Here is a 22,619-nt window from a genome sequence, read left to right as displayed (position 1 = left end):
TGTTTCTTTTACACACTGCTGCTTTAATAGACCCCGTGGGCACATTACTTCCACTGCTCTTTAAGATGAGTCTTAAGAGAGGTCCAGGAAAATACCTACTCCGTCAATGCCATCTTAAAACCCTGCCAGGCCCTGGCAAAATAAGATACCCCTGGGATTTGGACTGCCAGAACACGTTTTCCAGCTGCTTTGGTGACAGCTTCGACCCCTGGGTTCTTTCCCCAGATGCCTGTGTTTTCTATTCTGGTCGCCAGCTCGCGCGGCTTGGGCGGCGACAATTGCTTCCGGGTTCGGAGCTCGCGCGCGACGTCCGTCGGTTGCCTAGCGACGATGCTCGCGCTAGGTGGGTGTGCGTCAAGTCCGCTACGACTTGCTGGCTACCGACCGACCATGGACTCCCAGAGGGGCTCCCTCCTACCCCGGGACGGGGGGACCCCGGAAAAGGAGATTCAGCTGCGGGTGACCCCATTGGAGCTGAAGTTTCTCGACGCGCTGGCCGGCAAGGTGTACCGCCTTCCAATTACTGTACACAATCTCGGCCATTGCAACCAAAAGATTCGGTTTCAGGAGCCGGCCAAACCACAGGTAACACACTCAGGGGTGCTGGAGCAAAGCCTCAGGAGCGCCAGGGCTCTGAGAACTCCTCCCCATCTGGGCACCTGCCTTGTCAGGGGGAGTAGACACCTGGCTCCTTCGGGAATGGGGGCAGGATTGAGCTTCCAGGGGAGCGGCGATTTAGGTGACACTATATGTGTGTGCTCGCCTTTTTGTGTTTGTTTCATTTTTCCTTGGTGTTGGGAGACAGGGTGGGGAAAAGGCAATCTGGAACCTCCCAATTTCTTCATTTTGGGTTTGGAAAGAGCGGCAGAGTGTTCCACGTTTGTCTTCTCTTAATAGCCCAGAATAGAATTACATCAACAAAATTCTCATTAACTACCCTTTGAATCATAAAGTGCCTGATTACTCCAGATACTGTAGTATAATGGAAAGTTTTCTATGTCATATTTTAGCAGACATTTATGGAGCACCTACTATATAATAGGCAGTAGGTTTAGGAATATAAGATGGACCCAGCCCTGCCCTCAGAGGACTTGAAACTCTGAGAGGGTGGCGCCATCTTCTGATTTAAAACTTGGCAGAATTTCATCTCTAGCGCACTGTTATTCTAGATCACGTGATCTATGATCACCTGTTACCAGAGGACTTTTGGTATAGGTAAGGTGAAAAGAATTTTTGATTTACAAGTGATAAATAACTTAATTTTTCCTAATGATATTCCTAATAATAAATAGTATTGAATACAGCTGGAGCTATATGTATTGAAGTGGAAAGGTATGTATGATTTTTTTTGTTAAATTCCGTATATTCATATATGCATAAAAAAGTACAGTAGTGATTAGAAAGGCAATGAGAAAAAGGGCTTTCGTATTCTACTTTTTACACTTTTGTAAAACTGATGTACTATTTATTTACCCTAAAGTGTACAAATCTTGAATGTAAAGCTTGATGAATTTTTATATATGTACACACCCATGTAACCACCACTTGGGTCAGAATAGAATTTTCCAGCACTCGAAGAATGCTCCCTACAGTACTGGGAGTAATCACTGCGTGAAGGTAGCCACTATACTGGTTTCTAACACCATAGACTAGTTTTGCCTGTTCTTGAGTTTTATATAAATGGAATTGTTCTTATTCATTTTTATATTTGCATGTTTTAACAATAGTAATGTTTATTTTGTAATAAAATAGTATATCACAAAAGACTATTAATTACTCATTAAATCAAAAAGTACCTGACCAATACTATAAAATTAGGGAAAAAGTACATTATCTCATTACCTTACCACATATTTACTGAACAGCTGAATGTATATTTGAAAATACTGTCTTTTAAAACTCAAGATAGCAGTACATCCCAAATGTGGGCAAACACTATTTTATGGATGTGCAGCAAACGCTTGCATGGGTGGTTTTATTCAGTCAGAGGAAAAATGATATAATTTGTTTTGTTTTGGCTTGTGTCTAGAGTTGTAAAGGTAACTATTTAGACCACAAGTCTAGACAGCCTTACTAGTTAGAGGCCAAAGCCGTGAGCCCAGTATCAGCGTGAACCTGTCTTTGTTGGAAGACAATGATGTACACTCCTGATCCTTCACAGGCGTGAAGAGAATTAGGAAAGAGATGGATTAGCAAAAAATGCATTAACTACCTTGGAAATAAAAATATATTAAAAAAAAAAAACCAAAGTGCTATGTAAAAAGCATTGTCATCATCACTGTTAAAATTACTTACAAAATGATTCTCCTAACATGCAGTAGTACTTGTTTTTCACCCTGGCTCAAGACCCAACATTGTCTTTGTACTGAGTACCTACTGTGTGCCATATGCAGTGATACATTCCATCTACTGTAATCGCTGGTAGAAAATAAAGAAGACATAGCTCCTCAGTGTTTTGCTGACTCGTGTGGCCTCTGGTTCAGCCAGGCCAGGCTTACTTGTGATTGGCTCCTTACCCCCATGGATCACACTTCCCTTTCTTTTAACCCATGTTTTCAGTCCTCCCTTTTCTTCCAGAATCACCCCTTTCCAAATCCCACCCATCTTTAAGGGTCAAAGTGAATTCTAATGGTCTCTATAAGTCTTCTCTCTTATATTATCTCCAAATTATTTCTTCCCTACTTGATACCAATTGCATTTACAGACATTTATTATAGTTGGGACTTGTGTCCTGATGACTCCCAAGTGGGGGTGGCACATTACACACCTTTGCATACCACTGATTGCTCAGCAACTTGAAGTTTGACCCAAAGCATATGCTGCTAAAGCCCTGGTATCCTGTTTTAAAGACAGAGCTCTTTAAAGGATGATAGTCAAACCTAATACGTTAATGGTCAGCACTCAAAGGCCCATGTGGGGAACAATCTATCCCTTGTTTTCTTATGATTCTGTAATTGCAGGGGGCCTGAGAGTTAGACTGTGGTAATTGTGAGGTGTGAGAATTATTATTTGCTGGAAGTGTGAAGCTTTCAGACCAGTGGTATCAACAAGTCACTCCTCTATCTTTCATTGCTGGAAAGCACTGCTTAGACTCAGCCTCGCATTAAAAGCCCTGAATGATAGTTAATTTCAACATGACCTCCATTACTACTGATTGAAGCTCTTTGCTGAGCAAGGCTAGCTTTTTAGCTGCCTACAGAGACACCATTTTGCTTATTTTGTTCTCTGCTTGTGTGTGAGCTATTCCTGCCTCCACAGGGAGCCCCTTACTTGCTTCTTCAACACCTCTTCTATCTGTCCTCTATGCCTGGACCAAGTACACTCCTTGTAGCCCCCAGTAACTGTGTTCTCTTATTTATTTTCTGGATACTTGTGTCTGCATTACTCATATAACAGTTAGTCCCTGGTATTAACTTTTAAGGGGTATATAGATGGCTGCTTAAGGAGATTGTGTATTCAGGAGAGGGAATCTTTCCAGTTGTGGGTTAAGTTTTAGAGTAAAATGGATATGTGTTTTGAATCCTCATTGTCACTGACCTTGGATATTAATTACATTCTACACTCTACAGGTCCCAGTTTCCTCATCTGTATGTTGGGAGCCTTAATATCCGCATTATAGGACTGTCAAAATGCATGCAGTGACAGAACAGATGTGGAATACTTAACTTATTATAAGTGCTTAATAGGTAGCACTTCTCTTCCTTCCTATTTTTTCCTGGGCTCTAGCAGATGGCTTACAAAAGCAAAAGTATTTTTTTTTCCTCTTTGGTCCATTCCTTTTTTATATTTCCTCCAAGGTATGAAGTCTAAGTCCCCATGCTGAAAGTATAAAAAATGATCTATGTATGTGTATATGCAGGAGTGTGTGTATTTCATAGGTATATATGACTGAGCAACATTTTTATTAGATTGCTCTTCCTTTTTTTTCTGTATTTAAGTTTTACTTCTAAAGGAGTCCATGAACAGTTACACATTTCTTAACTGACTGCATTGTCAGTTTCAATCCATGTAACATGTCTGAAGGATCTAGAATCTGATAGGTATAGAGTTATTAAGTCTTTGCCTTTAGGGCAGGAATAGCACCCATGTCTTGATATAGCGCTTAAAATAATGTGCACTCCCAACTATAGTTGCTCACATTATTTCCTCATTAGGTGTTAAGATGTCTAATTTGATTTTTTTTCTCCCACTGAAGTTCAAACTGATTTTGAACAATCTGTATAAAGAACTTGCTTCTGGGCTTCATATGACAGCTATGGTAGAATATCATCCTGAAAAAGATGAAGACACTTTTGACCAACTACTTATTTCAATAGGAAATAAAACAATAGAGATCCCTCTAATTGGGTAGGTATTCTTTATATTTCATGCTAACATTTTTGAGCACTCTTCAAATAAAAATAAGAATCAAAGTACTGTTCTATATTTTCTCTAATAGGGCTTGTTGTAGCTATAGTTTCCTTTAAGCTGAACTTAAAGGACAAAGTTTTAACAAATTGTGTTGTTCAAAACAAATGGAAGACTAGTTTTCTGGTATTTTTATTTAATTAGAATAACTTAAAAACATTCAATAGTTGCACGCATTTTTTTTCTCGACCTCACATCCTATTTTCTTCCCATCATATTTTTTTTTGTATCTTTTGACAGTAATCATGAAAGAAAACTCTTTTTCCTATCTTCACAGTCCCACTTTCTATTCTCACTTCAACAAACTCTGATAGGATGCCTTCCTAAGCTTTCCAATGAAACAGCTCTCACATATTGCCAATCTATTGATAACTCCTCTGTCTCTATGTTACTCCACATCTCAGCAGCATTAGAAATAGTTAACCATGATTGCCTTTTTGGGCCACTTCATTCTCCATTCTCTGACTTTCCTGCTACTATAGTTCTTCATCGGCTGCTCTTTCTCATCACACTTTCTTTTTTCTTAATTGGAATATGATTTACATATAACATTGTGTAAGTTTAAGTTGTACAACATGTTGATGCAATACATTTATGAATTGCAGTATGTTTATCACCCACCATAACATTAGCTAACAACACTATCACATTACATAATTGTTTCTTTTTTGTGGTGGAAACAATTAAGATCTAGTTTCTTAGCAAGTTTGAAGTTGATAATGCAGTATTGTTGACTATAATCACTATGCTGTACATTAGCTCTCCAGGACTTATTTATCTACTAGTTCCTAGTTTGTACCATTAAAGAGCATGTCCCCAATTCCATCATGCTCAGCTTCCGGCAACTACCAGTCTACTGTCTGTTTTTATGGTGAATGTATTCTTAAATGGATTACGGTGGCTCTGTATTCACATTTTAATATACTTGTTATTTAATAGTAAATTATTGTATATACTTCACTGAATTTTAAGTAATTCAGATGTTTGCCTTCAAAAAAATAAAAATAGTGCTCTTTGGAGATTGGTTGAAAAATGTGGACTGATATAATGAATATAACACAGAGCTAAGTAACTGATTTGGAGATTAACTTTGATACAAATTATTTGACCAGGATATTATCATTTTCATTTTATACTGAAAAATGTATGGTTCTGTTCATTGTGAAATTACCTGTTAAAGTTAGAGTCACAATTTAAAAGTTTTTTTATTCATATGCGTGTGTGTGATCCTCCTTTTCCCCAACAAAATGCCATTCCATAGATGTGATTCTTTTGTTGCTATTTGTCCAACACCAACAGAATTAATTTTGGAATATTAATATTAATATTGGCATTAGACATATGCCTGTGTATAACTCCCCTTGTGTTTTCTCATTTTTGTAAACTAAATTTAGATCCGCAATTATTTTGGGTCTCCATGTTATTGAGAAGTTCGGATTTAGCACAACAGCCCATTCTGCATAGGATTCACTTGACACATGTTAGGAAAGGAATAAGCTATTAACCTACTACAAATATTTACTTTACATTTTATAATTTATTTTAAATAGGGCCAGTTTTGGTCCATTCTGCATATTGACATAACTATGACTAACACTCAGATTTGTTTGTTTGTACTATATGTGGAGAGAAATGTTGAAGATGCCTCTCTGCCTTTGAAACAGGGATTTTGTCTTGTCCCCCTATTGTGTGCCCTTTCTCATCAGAGTCAGATGCAACCTAAGGACAACACTTCCCCCTTACAGTGTTATGAACAGGGCTGCAAGAAAGGGTGTGTGTGTGTGTGTGTGTGTGTGTGTGTGTGTGTGTGTGTGTGTGTGTGTGTGTGTAGGTGTGTAGGTGTGTGAGGGTGGGGCAGGGGGAAGAGTTTGCTGCTTATATGTCTATTTTTTAAAAAAATTCAGATGATTGAGGAGTCACATGCAATTTTAAGAAGTAATTCCTTGTGCGTTTTTCCCAGTTTTCTCCAATAGTATCATTTTGTAAAACTATAGGATAATACCACGACTAGGAAACTGACATTGATACAATCCACCTGTCTTATTCAGATTGTCACAGCTTTACTTAAACTGCTGTGTGTATGTGTGTGTCATGTTAAGCTTTTAAATTCTATACAGTTTTATTGTATAGGGTCTTGTGTGTAGGGTTGTATCTACCACCACCATCAAGATACTGAGCAGTGCCAATACCACAAGGATCTCTCCTGTTGGTTAATAACTACACCCACCTCCCTTGTGCCTCACTCCCTCCATTCCTAAAATGGAAACCACTGCTCTGTCTTCTCTTTCTAAATTTAATTTGTCTTCTCAAATATGTGATATAACCTTTTAGGATTGACTTTTTCACTCTGCAAAATTCCCTGGAGAGTCAACCAAGTTGTTGAATATATCAATAGTTTGTTCCTTTTTATTGTTGAGTGGTATAGCATGGTGTGTATATACCACAGTTTGTTTAGCCATTGACCTGTTGAAGGATATCAGGGCTGATTCCGCTTTTTGGCTTTTACAATAAAGCTGCTGTGAACATTCATGTACAAGTTTTGTGTGAACATATGTTTTCATTTCTCTGGGATAAATGCCCAGGCATGCAGTTGCTCGGTCATAATGGTCATTGCATATTTAGTTTAAAAGAAAATCCCAAATTTCTTTTCAGAGTGGCTCTACTATTTTACATTCCAGTGAGCAAAGTATGAGTAATACACTTTTTTGACATCTTCACCAGCATTTGCTGCTGTCACTATTTTTTAACTTTAGCCATTTTGATTGTGGAATCTCCTTATAGTTTAATTTGCATTTCCCTGTTCCAGCAGTCCTGGTGTTGCAAACAACCAGCTCTCTTTCTCATTACCTTTTACCTTCTTTGCTTGCCTCTTGCACCATTTCTAGGGCTTACAGTTACGTTCATTGGAGAGGAACATAGGAAATGGATTTATGCAGTTTTGTCTGGAAACTAGAAGTTTGTGTTATCTGGTCTTCCAAAAGTATACTCACAGAGAAATGATATAATCAGTGATTTTGAGCCCTTTTTTTCATTTATTCTTAAAACCTATGTCTCATTTGCTCATTTAAAAATTTCTAACGTTTTCCATTATGAGTTTGAATCAATGAAAGATCTAATGGCTTATATATAAGAGTTATATGCCTCTTTCAAATGTATCCAGTAAAAAGGGAAATATCATAGTAATTTGTAAACAGTTGAAAAGTTTACCTCATCTCTTTTTTCCCATCAAATTTGTATTTCCATTTCATTTATCACCATAGTATCATATCTGAATGCATTACATTTTTATACTTAGAAGTTTTTTTACTAATCAACAAAAGACTATAGAAATTTGTTTATAATTTATGCATGTATGTAAATGTATATGTACATATGAACATATATAAGCAGTATGTACCTAGATTTACTATAATTGTAAATCCATGTTTTTAAAGCTTCTTATGAATTATATTAATGCAAATTAATTTTAACTCCATACATAAATTAGTAAATTTGATACTTTTAAATTTTCATATTTTTTCCTATTCAAAAATTGAGATATAATTGACATGTAACATGGTGTAAATTCAAGGTGTCCACCATGTTGATTTGGTACATTTACATATTGCAAGTAGTTACTACCGTGGTGTTAGGTAATACCTCCTATCACATCACATACTTACCATTTCATTTTTGGTGAGAACATTTGAGATGTAGTCTCTTAGTAACTTTCAAATATATAATACAGTATCGTCAACTATAAGCACAAAGCTGTGGATTAGATCCCCAGAACTTACTTATCTTCTAACTGCAAGTTTGTACCCTTTGACCAATATCTCCACAATTGCTGCATCTCCCAGCTCCTGATAACAGCCATTCTCTTCTCTGTTAACATAGAAAGTAAAATATTATTGGAAATATTTTTCTTAATCAGATGAAAGAGAAACCAATAGGAAAGCCAGAAAAGCTGTTATATATTACTGTATTACCAAGCCCTTACTACTACTAAAGTAAACCATGTATATCTATGGGCATGCATGTATATGTGTGTGTGTGTGTGTGTGTATATATGTGAGAATATTTTTCAGAAATTATTCTTAAGATACTTTTCTGCATCCAGCTAGAGAAATAATTTGAAAATATGTTTGGCCTCACCTCTTTTTTTCCTTTGTGTATATATATATTTTTTATTCTCTTATCATTAATATGCAATCACATGAGCAGCATTGTGGTTATCAAGTCCCCACCACATACCCCATTACAGTCACTGTCCATCAGCATAGTAAGATGTTATAGAGTCACTACTTGTCTTCTCTGTGCTATAATTCCTTCTCCATGCCCCCCACCTATGTTATGTGTGCTAATCGTAATGCCCCTTATTCCCCTTATCCCTCCCTTCCCTTCCCACCCAGTCCCTTTCCCTTTGGCAACTGTTAGTCCATTCTTGGGTTCTGTGAGTCTGCTGCTGTTTTGTTCCTTCAGTTTTTGCTTTGTTCTTATGCTCCACAGATGAGTGAAATCATTTGGTACTTGTCTTTCTCCACCTGGCTTATTTCACTGAGCATAATACCCTCTAGCTCCATCCATGTTGGCTTCGCCTCTTACGTTCTTTGTGAAACAAGTTCCTCTTTTAGATCCTGTAAACTATTAATACAATTCTGTACACTAAGGTCATTGATCTTTCCTTTCCTGTCACAAGACTAAAGTGTCTTTATGAGAAGAGCATGGATATTCCTTACAAGAAGCAACATATATAGGACATTCCTGGCTGATCTCTGGAATGTCTACACTTATCCAATAATACACAAATGCTCACATTTCAACACAGATCCCAGAAAGAAGTCCCAGAGCACCAGTACATAAAGCAGTATTTGTGAATGTTTTGTTCAGGAATTCTTATTTATGTTTTAGTGTGCTTATATATATATGTATTTATATTTTGGAGGTTGTATCCTATGTGGAGTAAATAAATTAATTCATGGGTCTGGTACATTACCTAAGGACTCAATAAAGATCAGTTATTACTATATTTATTATTGGAATTGTTACTGTTGTAAGGTTTCTAAGGGTAGTGTCCTTGAAGTCTAACAAAATAGAGTCAAGGCTAAGTTCACCAATGTTATTTCCACATAATTACTTAGATAAATCACAGAGGCTTTTTTAAGTCTTTAGCTCTTTGTTTGTAACTTGGGAGCCATAATACATACCTTTCAAGATTTTTTTAGTATCAAATAAGATAGTATACTTAATGGTGCTTTATAAATTATAAATTATTATCCAAAAATAAAATATATGTATTATACTGGGTTTTTAAAACCTGTACAAAATCATATGCTACAGATATGAGCTCTTTGACTTAGAGACACACTTGGAAAATAAATTGTATCTTTTTGTGCTTACACCTTGTTTTAGTCCCCAAGTGATATTTTTTAGCATCACACCTTCTTTTATTTCATCAGATTTGGCATCATCCAAACTTCTTTACTTGTTAAGATTGGTTCCACCCTTTTTGAGAAGGGACAAAAGAATGTATTATAGGCTTAGGTGGAGATTCCAAAACAGTGTTCCAAATATGTTTTGAGCAACAAAATATTGAGATATGTGGGTAACCACTCAAGGTGAGTACTTGAGAGGATATACCATATCCTTAGATGCATAAAGTAGATTTAACTCTGAAATTATAATCGTTAAAATTAATTATGTGGTCCTTTTTCTCCTCCCCTAGGTTGATTCCATCTTGTCAATTAGAAATCGAGTCAGAAGTGAATTTTGGCACACTGGTTACCAATAGTAAAGTATATTGTAAAGAGGTTCATATCACTAACCATGGCAGAGTTCCAGGTAAATACTTTCTGTCATATAAATTAACTTACACTTTTGGAAGAACGCTGGTACTATTTGAAATATATACTTTATCTAATTAATAAACTCTCCAATTTATTTTAAAAAAAGATACCCATCATTTGAAGTAGCTCAAACCTGGAGGCCCTTAAATAGGTTGACTGTAAAAGACTGATAGGCAGTGATTCAGGGAAGATGAATCTGTTTTCTGTGATTAACACAGCCTGGCTGTCAGATAATTTGTGATCTCCCTGAGGACAGAAGGCAAGAAGGATCATGGGAATAACATAGTCCTTAGAGCCTTCCAGAGATAGAATCATGGCCCAGTGCCTGACTAGGTGTGTGATCTGGATCAAGGATCTTCAAAGACATTGAACTTGATGTTCCTCATTGATAAACTATAGCTAATTACAGGTACTATAGTTCATTATGCATGCATTTAGGTTGCAGTATGGTACTTGACTCATCATAGGGATTCAGTAAATATTTGTACTTTTTCTCTATCATGTTCAACTTTGAATTCACATGGTGGCCCTGAGAGTGCTTTTACTAACCTTCTGTTGAAAGAATAAAAGCTTCTCTCTTGTCCACACTGGATTATTTCTAAGATTCTTTCTGTGACCTAAGAGTTTCCATGAAGGCACGTGTATATGCATATGTGCTCATGCCCTCTCTTTATTGTTGATGTACAGTTGGCATACAAATCACTTATCCTTTCACTCTCCTGTTTGGATGATCAGCATCTGGGGTGGCAAGGCTCCCACGTGCTCTCCTTAGGCTCATCACTGGACAAGTCTGTTTATTTTACATGGCTTATGAACAATACTTGCCATAGTTAGCCACTGCCATTTGCTTGAAAAAATAAAATACAATAAGCTTTGGTTTATGTGACCCCTCACTCTCCTGTATAAAATAGTGGTAAATGATAGCTTGGGGTCCTGGAGTGAGGTCTTCTAGGACCCAAGTCTTGGTTACAACATTGATGGGCTGGGAGGCTCCCGGCAAAGAATTTACACCCCTGGAACATCCATCACCTCACTTACACATTAGAGATAAACACAGTGCCTGACTCCTGTAGTTGTGGTGATGATTAATAAAATGCTTAGCACACTCTCTGACATATGTGTTCAGTAAATATTAACTGTTGATGTTAGACCTGTTCTTTTTCTACTGCCCCCCTCATCTTCAGTTCTTTTTTGTGGACTGCTGTCCTTTTTCTTGAGGTGCCTTAAATACGAGTGGTCCCTCATGTTTCCTCATTCCACACACTCTCCTAGCCAATTCCTTCCATTCCTGTTACCTTCCTGAAGCCTAGACAGTATTTGCATTTCCTTCAGGTTTCTCAAACTTCCTCAGCATTTCCCCCAAACTTCTCCTTTTTTCTTTTTCATTAAATGTCACCACCATGTATTTGAGCAAGCCAGAAACTTGGCAAAATCCTGACGCCACCATCTTTTTCACCTCCTACCTCCTCGCTCTCCTGTTGGTTCACTTCCTCATTAGGCAGTAATAATACTACTTTTCTCTGTCCCATTGCCACTTTCTATCACTGACCGAAATTATCTCCATAGCCTCCCTTTACCTCTTTCCAGTTCATTCTTCAAAGGTTGGCCAGTGTCAGAGCTAAAAAGAAACGAAAATTTGATGACAAAAATTCCTTCTTTGACATTCTTCCTTCAATGACACCCTTCCCTTGGGTAATGTCCTTGTTGCTGTTGTTCGCAATTAAAAAATAATCAAATATTTCATTATCACTCATGGTATTAGAGTTTCATAAGACACAGTAATGTTTGTGTGCCCACCGTTTTAATATATGTAGAAGGCTGAACAATGTTCTTTTGGCTTTGGCGTTGTTCCTAAAAGGCTTCTGAAACATTCACTTAAATTCTTTTGTCAAATTATGTCAGAGTGGTTACAATGCAACAACCATTTCACTGAGTCAGCCTTAAATGAACTCATATAGTTTTCTTTTTTCTGCAGAATTGACTCAGTAAAATTTATTTGAATGGATATAATTTTACAGATTTTTGTTTTTTTTTTATGACAGGAAAAACCTTAACAATACATCATTAGCATGTCTCTAAAAATGGTTGGATTAACAGATTTTGTTAGTGTGAATTTGCTTTTTCCATCTGGTCCTCTCTGTACTTTAAAAAATGTGTTATTGTCTTTTTATATTTTCAGTACTTTTATTATGCTAATATTTTATTCTCCTGAGTTACTTGAGTATTTTGGAAAATATCACCAAATGTGATTTAAAACTGTTGAATTGGGATTTTGTAAAGCTGTTTATGTTGGCAGCTTAAACCTGTGACTGGCTTCTTCCATTTATTGGACATATTTTGAGCGTTGCTTGGTGCTAGGCCCTGTATGGGGTGCCAGAACCACAGAGATGAAAAAGGGGTAGTATTTGATCTCAAGGTTTGCATGTTCTAATACAGGCACCAAACATTACCATAAATTATGTACCATTTCTGCCTTCAGAATAAGGAATTTCTGTACCCTCCTTGTTGTGTGCTGTTTGATTGTAGAAGCCCATTCCTTTAGCGGTTTCACTGTGTGAAGTGCATTAATTCATTTACAGAGAAGTGGCAGTGGCTGTAAGTGTGTGGCCTGTGGTCAGAAACACCCAAGTGAAAAATCCAGGTCTATTAGTTAGTTATTAGCAGTAGTAGTTGACTATTGCTGTGTAACAAACCAGCCCCACAATTCTGTATCTTACAAAGGCAATTATTTTTAATTGTGCATATGTATGAAGAATAGCTGGAACTTGACTGATCTAAGCCGAGTTCAGCTGGGTAGCTCTGCTTCAAACTGAGGCAGCTGGGGCTATTGTGTTACTCATTGCGGGTCTCTGAGTCAGCCAGCTAGCTCTGCTCCACATTTCCTTATTCTGGGGTGCACACCAAAGTGACAGCAGCTACTTAAGAGAAGCCTTTCTGTGGTAGAAGTGCAAGAAGGTAACTGGTGTTGGAGCTGGTATATTGTCACCTCTACCCACATGCTATTGGTCAAAGCAAATCACATGATCAAGCCAAAGTCTGGGGGTTGGAAAACATACTTCGTCTATGATAGTGTAATGGCAAGGATGCAGAGAAGGGAGAAAAATTGGGGTCAACAGTCTAATCTACCACAGTAGTTATATGTCTTTGGACAAATAACTCAACCTCTCTAAGTTTCTATTATAATATTATAAGTATTATTCTATTTATAAATTGGAGATAATGATTAAACCTATATCATAGGATCATCACGAGGATTAAACACGATAACATATGCAAAATTCTCAGCATAATTCTGAACATGGTAAGCAGTTAATATATTTTATCTGTTGATGAGGATTGAGTGCAACACCAGGCTCACATTTGTTAGGTGATCCCAAAGACTGGATTAAATCAAAGCTGTGATTTTTGGTCCACTAGACCACCTACTCTGTAATGTGTGTCTATTCCTTACTAACAGTTTGAATGTCACATTGTAGGGATGCAGATATAAACTATCTGCTCTTGTTCCCCTTAGGTATATTTAAAGCAGAATATGAGGGCCAATTACCTATTGCCATTTATCCAACTACGGGTATTGTGGAGCCGAAGTCATCAGTGATTATTAAAGTGGATTTCTGTGCAGACCAGCCCAGAATCGTAAATGAAGTAGCAAAGTGAGTATATACAAAGTGGTTCTGAATTCTGATATCGTTCTTAATACTTTCATATTTCACTCTTCAGATACACCTGCTGTCTTTGAATGTAAGCTTCTTTGTTCTTTCAGTCAACATTCATTCTCTGAGTTGCTACTATTTGCCAAGCACTTAGGGTTTCAAAAATGGGAAGAATCAGAGAATGGCACATGGGAGGGTACATATAAGAAGGAGCTCCTAGTCTGGATGTAGGGGTGACAGAGTGGGCCAGGAAAAGGCTCCACTAAAGAGGTGAGAGTTAACCCAAATACTTATTGGTGACTAGAAATTAGCCAAAGAGCAGTGATGTGATTTCGGCTGAGTGTGTGTGTGTGTGTGTGTGTGTGTGTGTGTGTGTGTGTGTGTGTGTGTGTGTGTAGGGAAGGTGGATGTTGGTGATGGGAGGGTTTAGAGGAGTGAGTTCAGGCAGACCAAGTAGAAGACTTGAAATCCTAGAGGTGAATAGACAGTGTTACACACAGAAATCTGAGGCAGTTTAAAGGCAGAGATGGAGGGGAGGAGGGATGCAAGATGAGACCAGAAGAACAGAATGGGGCAGGTCCAGTAAAGGACCTCATAGGACAGTGTATTTTAATGCTCTATATCTCAGTTCATTCATGGGATGTGCAGTCATTATAATGGGCACCACCAGTTATTAGAACAATGAAATAGAGCATTTCAGAATGCTTCTCACATAGTAAGGGTAAATGTTGTTTTATAAAACTTGTTTTGCGTGTGTGTGTGTTTCCTACATTGCAACATAAAATATATTTGTTACTGAAGGTTACAGCCACAAAAATATTTGGGAAACAGTTCTGAGTCCCGGTAGTAGCTTGGGTTTTATTGTGAAGGCTGTAGAATATCAGGAAGGCTTTAAAATGAGAGTGTCTTGATTAGTTAGCATTTTACAAAGGTCATGCTGATAGCAGTGGGCAAAACAAATCAGGGAGTATAGATGTGGAGTGAGTAGCCTGACTAGAAACTATAATAGTAAAGCAGAAGAAAAATGATAAAGGCCTCAGCTAACGTACAAATTCAGAGTACGGAGAAAGTGTGTTAAAGATACATTATGAAGACAGACTTGACTAGATGTAGTGACTGGTTATAGAAAGGTAAGGTAAGAGGAGGGATGGCTCTGTGGGAGAAGATCTTGAGTTCAGTTTTAAAATGTTGGAATTGATTTGCTTTGCAGAACCCTATGAAGTCTATTATATTTACTTATTTTGAATCCAAGAAAAAATTTTGGTCTAGATATATTTTCTTGAGAGTCTTCAGTGGATAAGTTGCAGATGAAGCATGAAGTGTTGAAATTAACATGGAATTCTAGAACTAGAGGTGACCATGTAAATCATCCCATGTAACTAGTATTTATGAAATAATTGATGATATGGACATGTCAATGCATTCTTTTTGGGGTCAATTAATGCAATTATTTTTCAACTTTGTTGTTTCCCAAGGACAGTGAATTAGGTTGCATAAGTGCCTTTCTACTCTGCAGATTCAGACAGACAGAGGGACATGACAGTCTCCTGCATGTATGTGAAAGAAATGGCTTAGGCCTTTGAATTGTTACTAGGATGTGATTTTTAAAAATTTATTTTTATCCAAATATTTGGGAGAAAAATATATAGAGTTCTAATTAAAGTATACATATTTAATTCATTATCTTGTAGAGTAAGTTTGCAAGGTCGTCCAGAAATACTACTGAATATCAAAGCTTGTGCAGTTGAACAGATTATTGAATTGCTGAACATGAGTTGTGACAAAAAGTTGGAATGCATACGCTTTGGTTCTATTTTCTTTGGAACATCAAAAATTGAACATGGACTTCTATACAATAAAAGTCCAGAACCGATACATTGGGTGGCCATAATGCAGGATGATGCAGTTGGAGAAGAATTGGTAAGTAAACAGTGCAACAGGGGAAGATCAGACATAGTATTTTGAAACATATTGTTCTGAATTTACTAATAACCCATAAGCTGTTTAAGTATAGATACTTATATTGTAAGTATATTTTAATGCTTGGGTAGATATGATTTCATTTCACGTATTTTCAAGGGTAACCTCAAAAAAAATTCAGTAAATTAAGCTAACATTGATAATAATATATACCTAAAGTAAACCAGATAAGTGCTTCTTCTAGATCAGCAGCTAGTTGTGGGGATTTCTGTCCCCATCAATTTTTCAACATTTCTTTAAATTTTTTGATGTGCTTTGATCAATGTATGTGTTATTTTAAAAACATAACATGTTCTCTATTTTCTAGACTCTGAAGTTTCAGTAATTGTCTTATGACCTCCTCTTAAAATGTTTTTATTTTGTTTTTCTGTTTTTCTTTTATTTCTGATTTGTCTTGCAGGGTACAAATATTCAACAAAGAACAGATATTGCTTTACATAATCTCACATACTTAAACAAAATAAAGAACACAGATATTACCACTTTTATGTCCTGTGTTCCTAATGAAGGGAGGTTACTACCTTATCAAAAGATTGTAATTACATTTTGTTTCAGCCCAAAGTAAGCAAAAATTAATTCCGTTATGATGTTACTTATTAATGGAAAGTATATGAATCATACATTTATCTGACTTATTTTAATAGTAAAACTTGTCAGAAGGCAAACTTGTCAAAACTTGTCAAAACTTGTCAAAACTTGTCAGAAAAATCATATTTTTCTTATAATGGCTCTAGATATTTCTAACATGGTTAATATTATTTCCAATATTTAAAAATATGGTTCTAAATACTTAATGATAAATTTTAAAAATCTCCAGACCTTGTGGAAATGGGGAGGTGGAAGGTTTGGGTTGTTTTGGATTGTGGCTCCAAACCCATGTGTGCAACCAAGACCTTGTTGTTCCTTCAGAAACAGTCAGGTGATGGCCTGTGGCATGCAGTATGTTTTAGGGGCCTTCAAAGAGAATGCCATGCTCCTGTCCTGGCAAAATGCTTGCTGACTGAGTAGCATGAATATTAAACCAATAGCAGCCCCTGGGATCAACCACACTTGCTTGCTGAAATTCAGACTTTTAGGATTTTTGCCAATGTATGTTTTCACAGTTCTGTGTACTTGGTTTGGTTATTTAATTTGAAAGTATATTCAGAAATGCCATTTTAAATATATAGTAGCAATTTCAGCTACATTTGAGTGGTTGCAGTGTGTGGCAATAGCCAGTCCAGTTGTACGTATGTTTACCCTTGTGTGTGAGAAGGCAGTGTTTAATGCACTTTTCTCCATGGCAGCTAGGTCCCTTGGTGATACCGGTTGTCTGTTGAAGACTGGGTTGTGTTTTAACTTAAGGAGGGTAATGAATCAAGTAATTGTTCTATTTGTACCATCTTTATTTGCCTTATCAATCATACCTCCATGCAGGAAATTTCTCTGGTCAGTGTACAAGATTCTGTTTACTACACAATCATAAACATTTTAAATATTCTTTTTCATGGCAGCCTGCTAATTTTGAGAGTCTAGCAAAAACTCATAGGTGTGAGTATGATTTGAAGTCTTGGTTAAATGTGTGCTCAACATGCTATTTGCATTCCTTTCTAACACTGCACATCAGCCTTTTGTGTATATATCTGAGTATCTGCTGCTAAAAAAACTGACCTCTAGGTAAGGCAAGTAAAGAGCCAATGCACAGGCCTGTGATGTAACCCATCTCTGTGTTTTTTCTTACTTCTCTTTCTTTCCATCTTTCTATTTTGCCTCTTGACAAGATTTGGCTATTATCAAATATTTTTCTCCAAATTACTTGTTCTCCTCCAACAAGAATGTGGCTCGTGCTATACGTGCTTATTAGTCCATGGGAGGGAGACAGATAGGTAACAGAGATTTGCAGCTATACGCGGGGTAAGAAGGGCCCTTGTAAAGAATTGAACAGAGTCCTTAACTAGCAATGAACTCTGCCTAGAAGGAAAATCCTTTACTTAGAAAGTGCCTTTGGAGCGGGACCTTGATGACTTAGTATATTTACATTACTCTTGTCTTGCAAATGTTGTCATGAATTCGTCTTTTGGATCTGTACATTCTGTGGCCTTCTTTTGGCAAGTCTATGTATGTGTGTAGTAATTTTGGAAATGGATCATAGTTATATTTTTATTCCTGAACTTTCATCTGTTTGCGTAGATTAAGGATAGGGTTGGTAATCCCTTTTGAGAGGTACTAACGTGTATCATCTTTGCTTTAAAAGTCACTGATAACTGGTTGTAATTTTTTGCAGGCTAATTGCTGATTGTAAAAAGGATAATGATCCTTCACACAGGCAGGACTATGCTGTCTTTTTGAGATTTGAGTCTGTAGGAAGTAAAGATGGATTTTTGAGAGATGATAATAAAAACATCAAAAGTAAGTGCAAAGTGAACATAATCATCAAATGTATAGAAGATTAAATTATTGAAAAGTTTGGTCATCAATATTTGTAAAGGCAATTTAATAAAAATATATAATTATTAAATAGAATGAAAATGCAACCTTCAAGAGACCTTAAAATTTCTTTTGTGGCATGTTAAGAAAGAAGTTAACTTCAGAACCTATTATATAATAATCTTCCAAGTTAGAATTTAGATGACTTAATTATTTTAAAATGACATTAAGTAAACATGATGATGTAGAGTTTAAGGAATGAACCAAAGGTAAAAACTGAAAAACAACCTTGCTTATTTTCCTATGTAAGCCTAGGTTTTCTCTTAGAGATTGATATGGGAACAAATGACCATTCCATCTCTGCAGGACCTTCAGCTCTCAGAATCAATGTACAGCAAGAGCCAAAGACCAAGACATAGAATAAATAGGGTGCAATGTCCTGTTCTAGGATATTGAGAAGTGCATATGCTTTACAGATCACATGTCAAGTTGCATTGCACTTTTTACAGTCTCAGGTAATATTGGATGGGCTGCTGCGAGGACAGACGGAACAAGACTTGGAGTTTAGCTCAGTAAGACAGATCAAAGAGAAAATGAAGATACAGTCAGGTTAGTGATCAAATCCAGAAAGATGCGCCATGGCAAGTTAGAATCCAGATCTGCATGTCAGTATGAATGATATCACTGAGCAGGGTTGAACTGTGTTTCTAGGACAGAAATCGATTGCTCTGTCACTGATATGTCATGGTATGATTTGAGCTCTGCCTGCGGATCATAGACAGAACATTTGTTTGAGGTTTGCAAGTAATCTAGTTTTGGGTGTCTTGAGATGGAGGCTCTAGGTTTGCCTTAAAAGTAATTGAGAATCTAGGATTGGCTAGTAAGAGCATTAATAAAGAAATGTAAACCTTCATTTGGATCCTGGTTACATTGCTTTCTTTCTCTGTAAAACTGTTCTTTCACCCAAAGTTAGCCTACAATTCATAGTTCCTACTTTCTTATATTATCTTGTATTATCTCCAAAACTCCAAACTATTGATGGTATTGCCCAGTTTATGTTCCATTGTCCATTATTTAATCACCTTTTTCCATGTGTACTTAGAAAACATCTCCCACAGTAGAAAATATCTAATCTGATTAAATTCACCTCAGCCTACTCTGGGTCTGTACTGGGGAAGCTAATTGTGCTGGAGAAAAGCACACAAACCATGCTGTGAGGTTTCATTTCTTAATTTGTAATCACTAACCTCAAGTGGGTCCTCTAAGGGGTTTGACATTCCTGCTGCCTCCTCTGTTCATTCATAGTCTCACAATATGGGATTAATATCACACACCTGCTCTTCTCACCTCAAACTCCAATATTTCTTGTATCTTTACTCTAAGCTTGTAAATACATTAAGTGACCTAGTAGATATTTCTACATGGATGTATACTAGGCATCACAAACCTAACATGTCCAAAAACACTCTCCTGGGTTCCCCACAACCTGTCCTTCCTGTGTCTTTCCTTTCTCACAAAATAGCAATTCTATCACTTTAGTTTCTCAGGCCAAAATCCTTAGCATCATCATTTATCATGTCTTGAGTTTCCTATTCTATATCCAATCCATCAGCAACTTTTGTTAACTCTATCCTCAAAAAGATATCTTAAATCTGACCTTTTCTCACCATTCTTCTGTTGCCAGGCAGCCCCACCTGTGGAGGTGTCTCCTGCCTGCTAGGTGAAACCTCACACAGGATGAGGGAGGGTTCTTGACTCTGTTCAGGAAAGAATTTGTGAACAGGTCAGCTGAGTGTAGGTAAGGAATGAATTCATTAAGGTGAAAGTAGTAGTGAATGTCAGAGTTGCACAGTGCCAGGAAAAGTAGCTCCTTTATTTGTGCAGCCATGCGGGTAGTAGAGAGCAAGGGAGAACAGAGGAGGAAAAGGAACTTCATTAAATTCTCGCTTGGCAGAGGGCAAATCCCTTGCCAACTCTTAAAGCCAGGGTCACCTGGTGTCCAGTGTCTACTTGAATATGCATGGCATGATAAGTAAGTCTCTACCACCCCAGAATTTGGGGAAGCCATGGAGCACTGGATGGAGTGAGATCATGTTCTGAGAACTTCCCAAAATGAAGAAAGGAGATTTTTGGGGTAGGCTGCTAAAGAGCATGATTCTACAGCTGAAGTCCCATCTGGGTCACCCAAGTGAAGGGAACCTTGCAAGCCCAAATCAGAAATCTCAGTATCTCTTCCCTACCTGTCTAAAGTAAAACAGGGAGAGAGAGGGAGAGAAGACTTGTGCTCAAGACTAGAAAATTGAATGAAATAGCAAAGTAACAAACACACTTTCCACTGGGAAAGGTGTCTCTTATTAACCTCCTGACAGGCTTGAAAGAACTCAGACACAAAACACAATAAACTGAGCAGCAAGGTTTTATTTAAAGCAAAGTACACATAGGAGAAAGAGAGGTGTGGGCAGCCTCAGAGGAGAGGTGCCCTTAAAGATGTAGGATTTAGGTTTTTTATGAATTTCAAGAATAAGGAGTGAGGAAAATGTAGGCTGGTATGTGTTCTTATGATGTCCATCTACTGGGAGAGACATTTTGTCATTGTCTATGGTCAGTGGTCTAGATGTCCTGTAAGATAAACTTAACAAAGGAATTGACTGATCCAGTTCTTCTCCAAGATAATAGTCATCTTCAAGCCGTGAAAACATGTCACTTAGAACTGCTAGCCCTGCCTTCAGACAGGGTCAGTTGTTGGCCAATCACCATAAAATATGTTAGGAATCTTTCCTCCTAACTCCCTGGTTTAAAAATGGAATGTTAAAGATGGAGTGCCTCCTGTTGTTACTATACTAACTATACCTTGGCATTTTTCGTCATAGGCAGGAAAAAATAATCACGATGCTTGCCTCATGCCCCTCCTCTGCTTCACTTCTAGCACTGTTGCCCAGCTGTATTTGTTTCCTGAGGGTTTTTGGAACAAACTGCTACAGGTTGATTTTGTTCTCGTCAGTTCTTGTCCCCACCACAACAAAGAATTGAAAGGCAGAGAGACACAGTAGTGAAGCAGAGTAAAAGTTTTATTTTAATACCCTCCAACCAAGGGAGTAGCAGGCCAGAGTCTAGGCAGACAAGGCCACTGAACGTTTAGGGGAGGGTCTATTTACCACCACCTAGCTGGCAGGCACTTCCTCTCATGAACAGGGTGAGGTCATTTGATTGACAGCTCTACTTGTACACGCATTCCTCTTGGTGCACATGTCTTTTCCCAGAATGCACACAGAAAAGCCCATGGGGGTTGGTGGGAGCCAAACCACAATTTTATTTTAATGAGGTTATGATGAGGTGTGGTTTGGGCAGTTCTTAGTTTTGTTCGATTGTGCCTGTGTTGGGACCTGGTTGGGACCTGTTTGTCCTGGTCCCCATAGGTAGGAAGTTATCTCTGTGTAAAGCCTTTACTGTCTTCACATGGGACCCCTACCTGGGTGGAGTTTGGGCAGTTTTATCCTTCAATTTTATCTTTCCCTTACCCTGCTGCTCATGTCTTTTCTACCTAACAAAGCCAAGAAAATTCCTGCCTTAAAGTCTTTATACTTGCTGTTCTGCTTGTCTGGTGTGCATTTTTCCTGGAGTTTCACATGATTTTCTTTCTAAGTCCATTTATATTGTTTGCATAAGTGTTTCCCCATCAGAAAAGCCTTTTTGGACTTACCCATGTAAAACAGCAGCCCCAAGATGTTGTGCTCTTACTCTTGTAGGGAAGGAAAAATCGTTTTCCCTCAACCCTTCTAGATTCTTCTACTCCAGGAACCCCCCCTGTAACAAAAGATCAACAGGGTAAAAGCAAACAGAACTTGAGTAACATAAATACTTCCTGTTGTAACTCTTGGTAAAGGAAATCCCAGGGGAAAATACATCTAAAACTGAAATCAGTCAAAGAGAGAAATAAAGTTTAAAACCTGTTTATTGCTTTCAAACTGTGGTTGAAAGGCCGTCTCTTTCCTGCTCCAGCAGAAGCAAGCAAAACCTCCCCCAAACCTTTCAGGTGCAGATAAACCCTTGGATGCCCAGGGAATTACCCATTGATATGGAGATGAACTGTTGCTCTCCACCCCTTAGGAATGCCTGTTGATATGCAGGTGCACTAAAGCCAGGCAAGGTATTCTGGAAATATTACAATTTTACCCACACCTGTATCCATGGGAGAGACCCAGAAAAACTGAGTAACTCCCTGAAATGGCTATAGCCACCACCTTAAGTACCATGTCCCGATAAAGACAAAAGATGATGTTGGGGTTGGGAAGCCAGTTACAGGAGGTGACCATTAAAAGCACAGTAATCACAGAATGATTGTTATGCA

The 22,619-nt window shown here is 37.6% G+C and overlaps 1 protein-coding gene across 1 annotated transcript in view; it reads left to right on the top strand.

The window, feature by feature from the left end:
* Positions 1-331: 331 nt before the first annotated feature.
* The window catches only part of LOC140847516 (cilia and flagella-associated protein 47-like), a 92,673-nt gene continuing 70,385 nt past the window's right edge, over positions 332-22,619 (top strand). The window contains exons 1-7 of the mRNA XM_073228039.1: positions 332-585; positions 4,196-4,347; positions 10,112-10,227; positions 13,747-13,885; positions 15,577-15,805; positions 16,266-16,426; positions 18,129-18,253. Of these exons, the coding sequence (XP_073084140.1) occupies positions 391-585; positions 4,196-4,347; positions 10,112-10,227; positions 13,747-13,885; positions 15,577-15,805; positions 16,266-16,426; positions 18,129-18,253 (1,117 nt within the window). The 5' untranslated portion in view covers positions 332-390. The remainder of the gene's footprint in view (positions 586-4,195; positions 4,348-10,111; positions 10,228-13,746; positions 13,886-15,576; positions 15,806-16,265; positions 16,427-18,128; positions 18,254-22,619) is intronic.

This window comes from Manis javanica, chromosome X, assembly GCF_040802235.1.
Source record: "Manis javanica isolate MJ-LG chromosome X, MJ_LKY, whole genome shotgun sequence".
In the NCBI taxonomy this organism is placed as follows: domain Eukaryota; kingdom Metazoa; phylum Chordata; class Mammalia; order Pholidota; family Manidae; genus Manis; species Manis javanica.
This window is presented reverse-complemented; position numbering and strand designations above follow the sequence as displayed.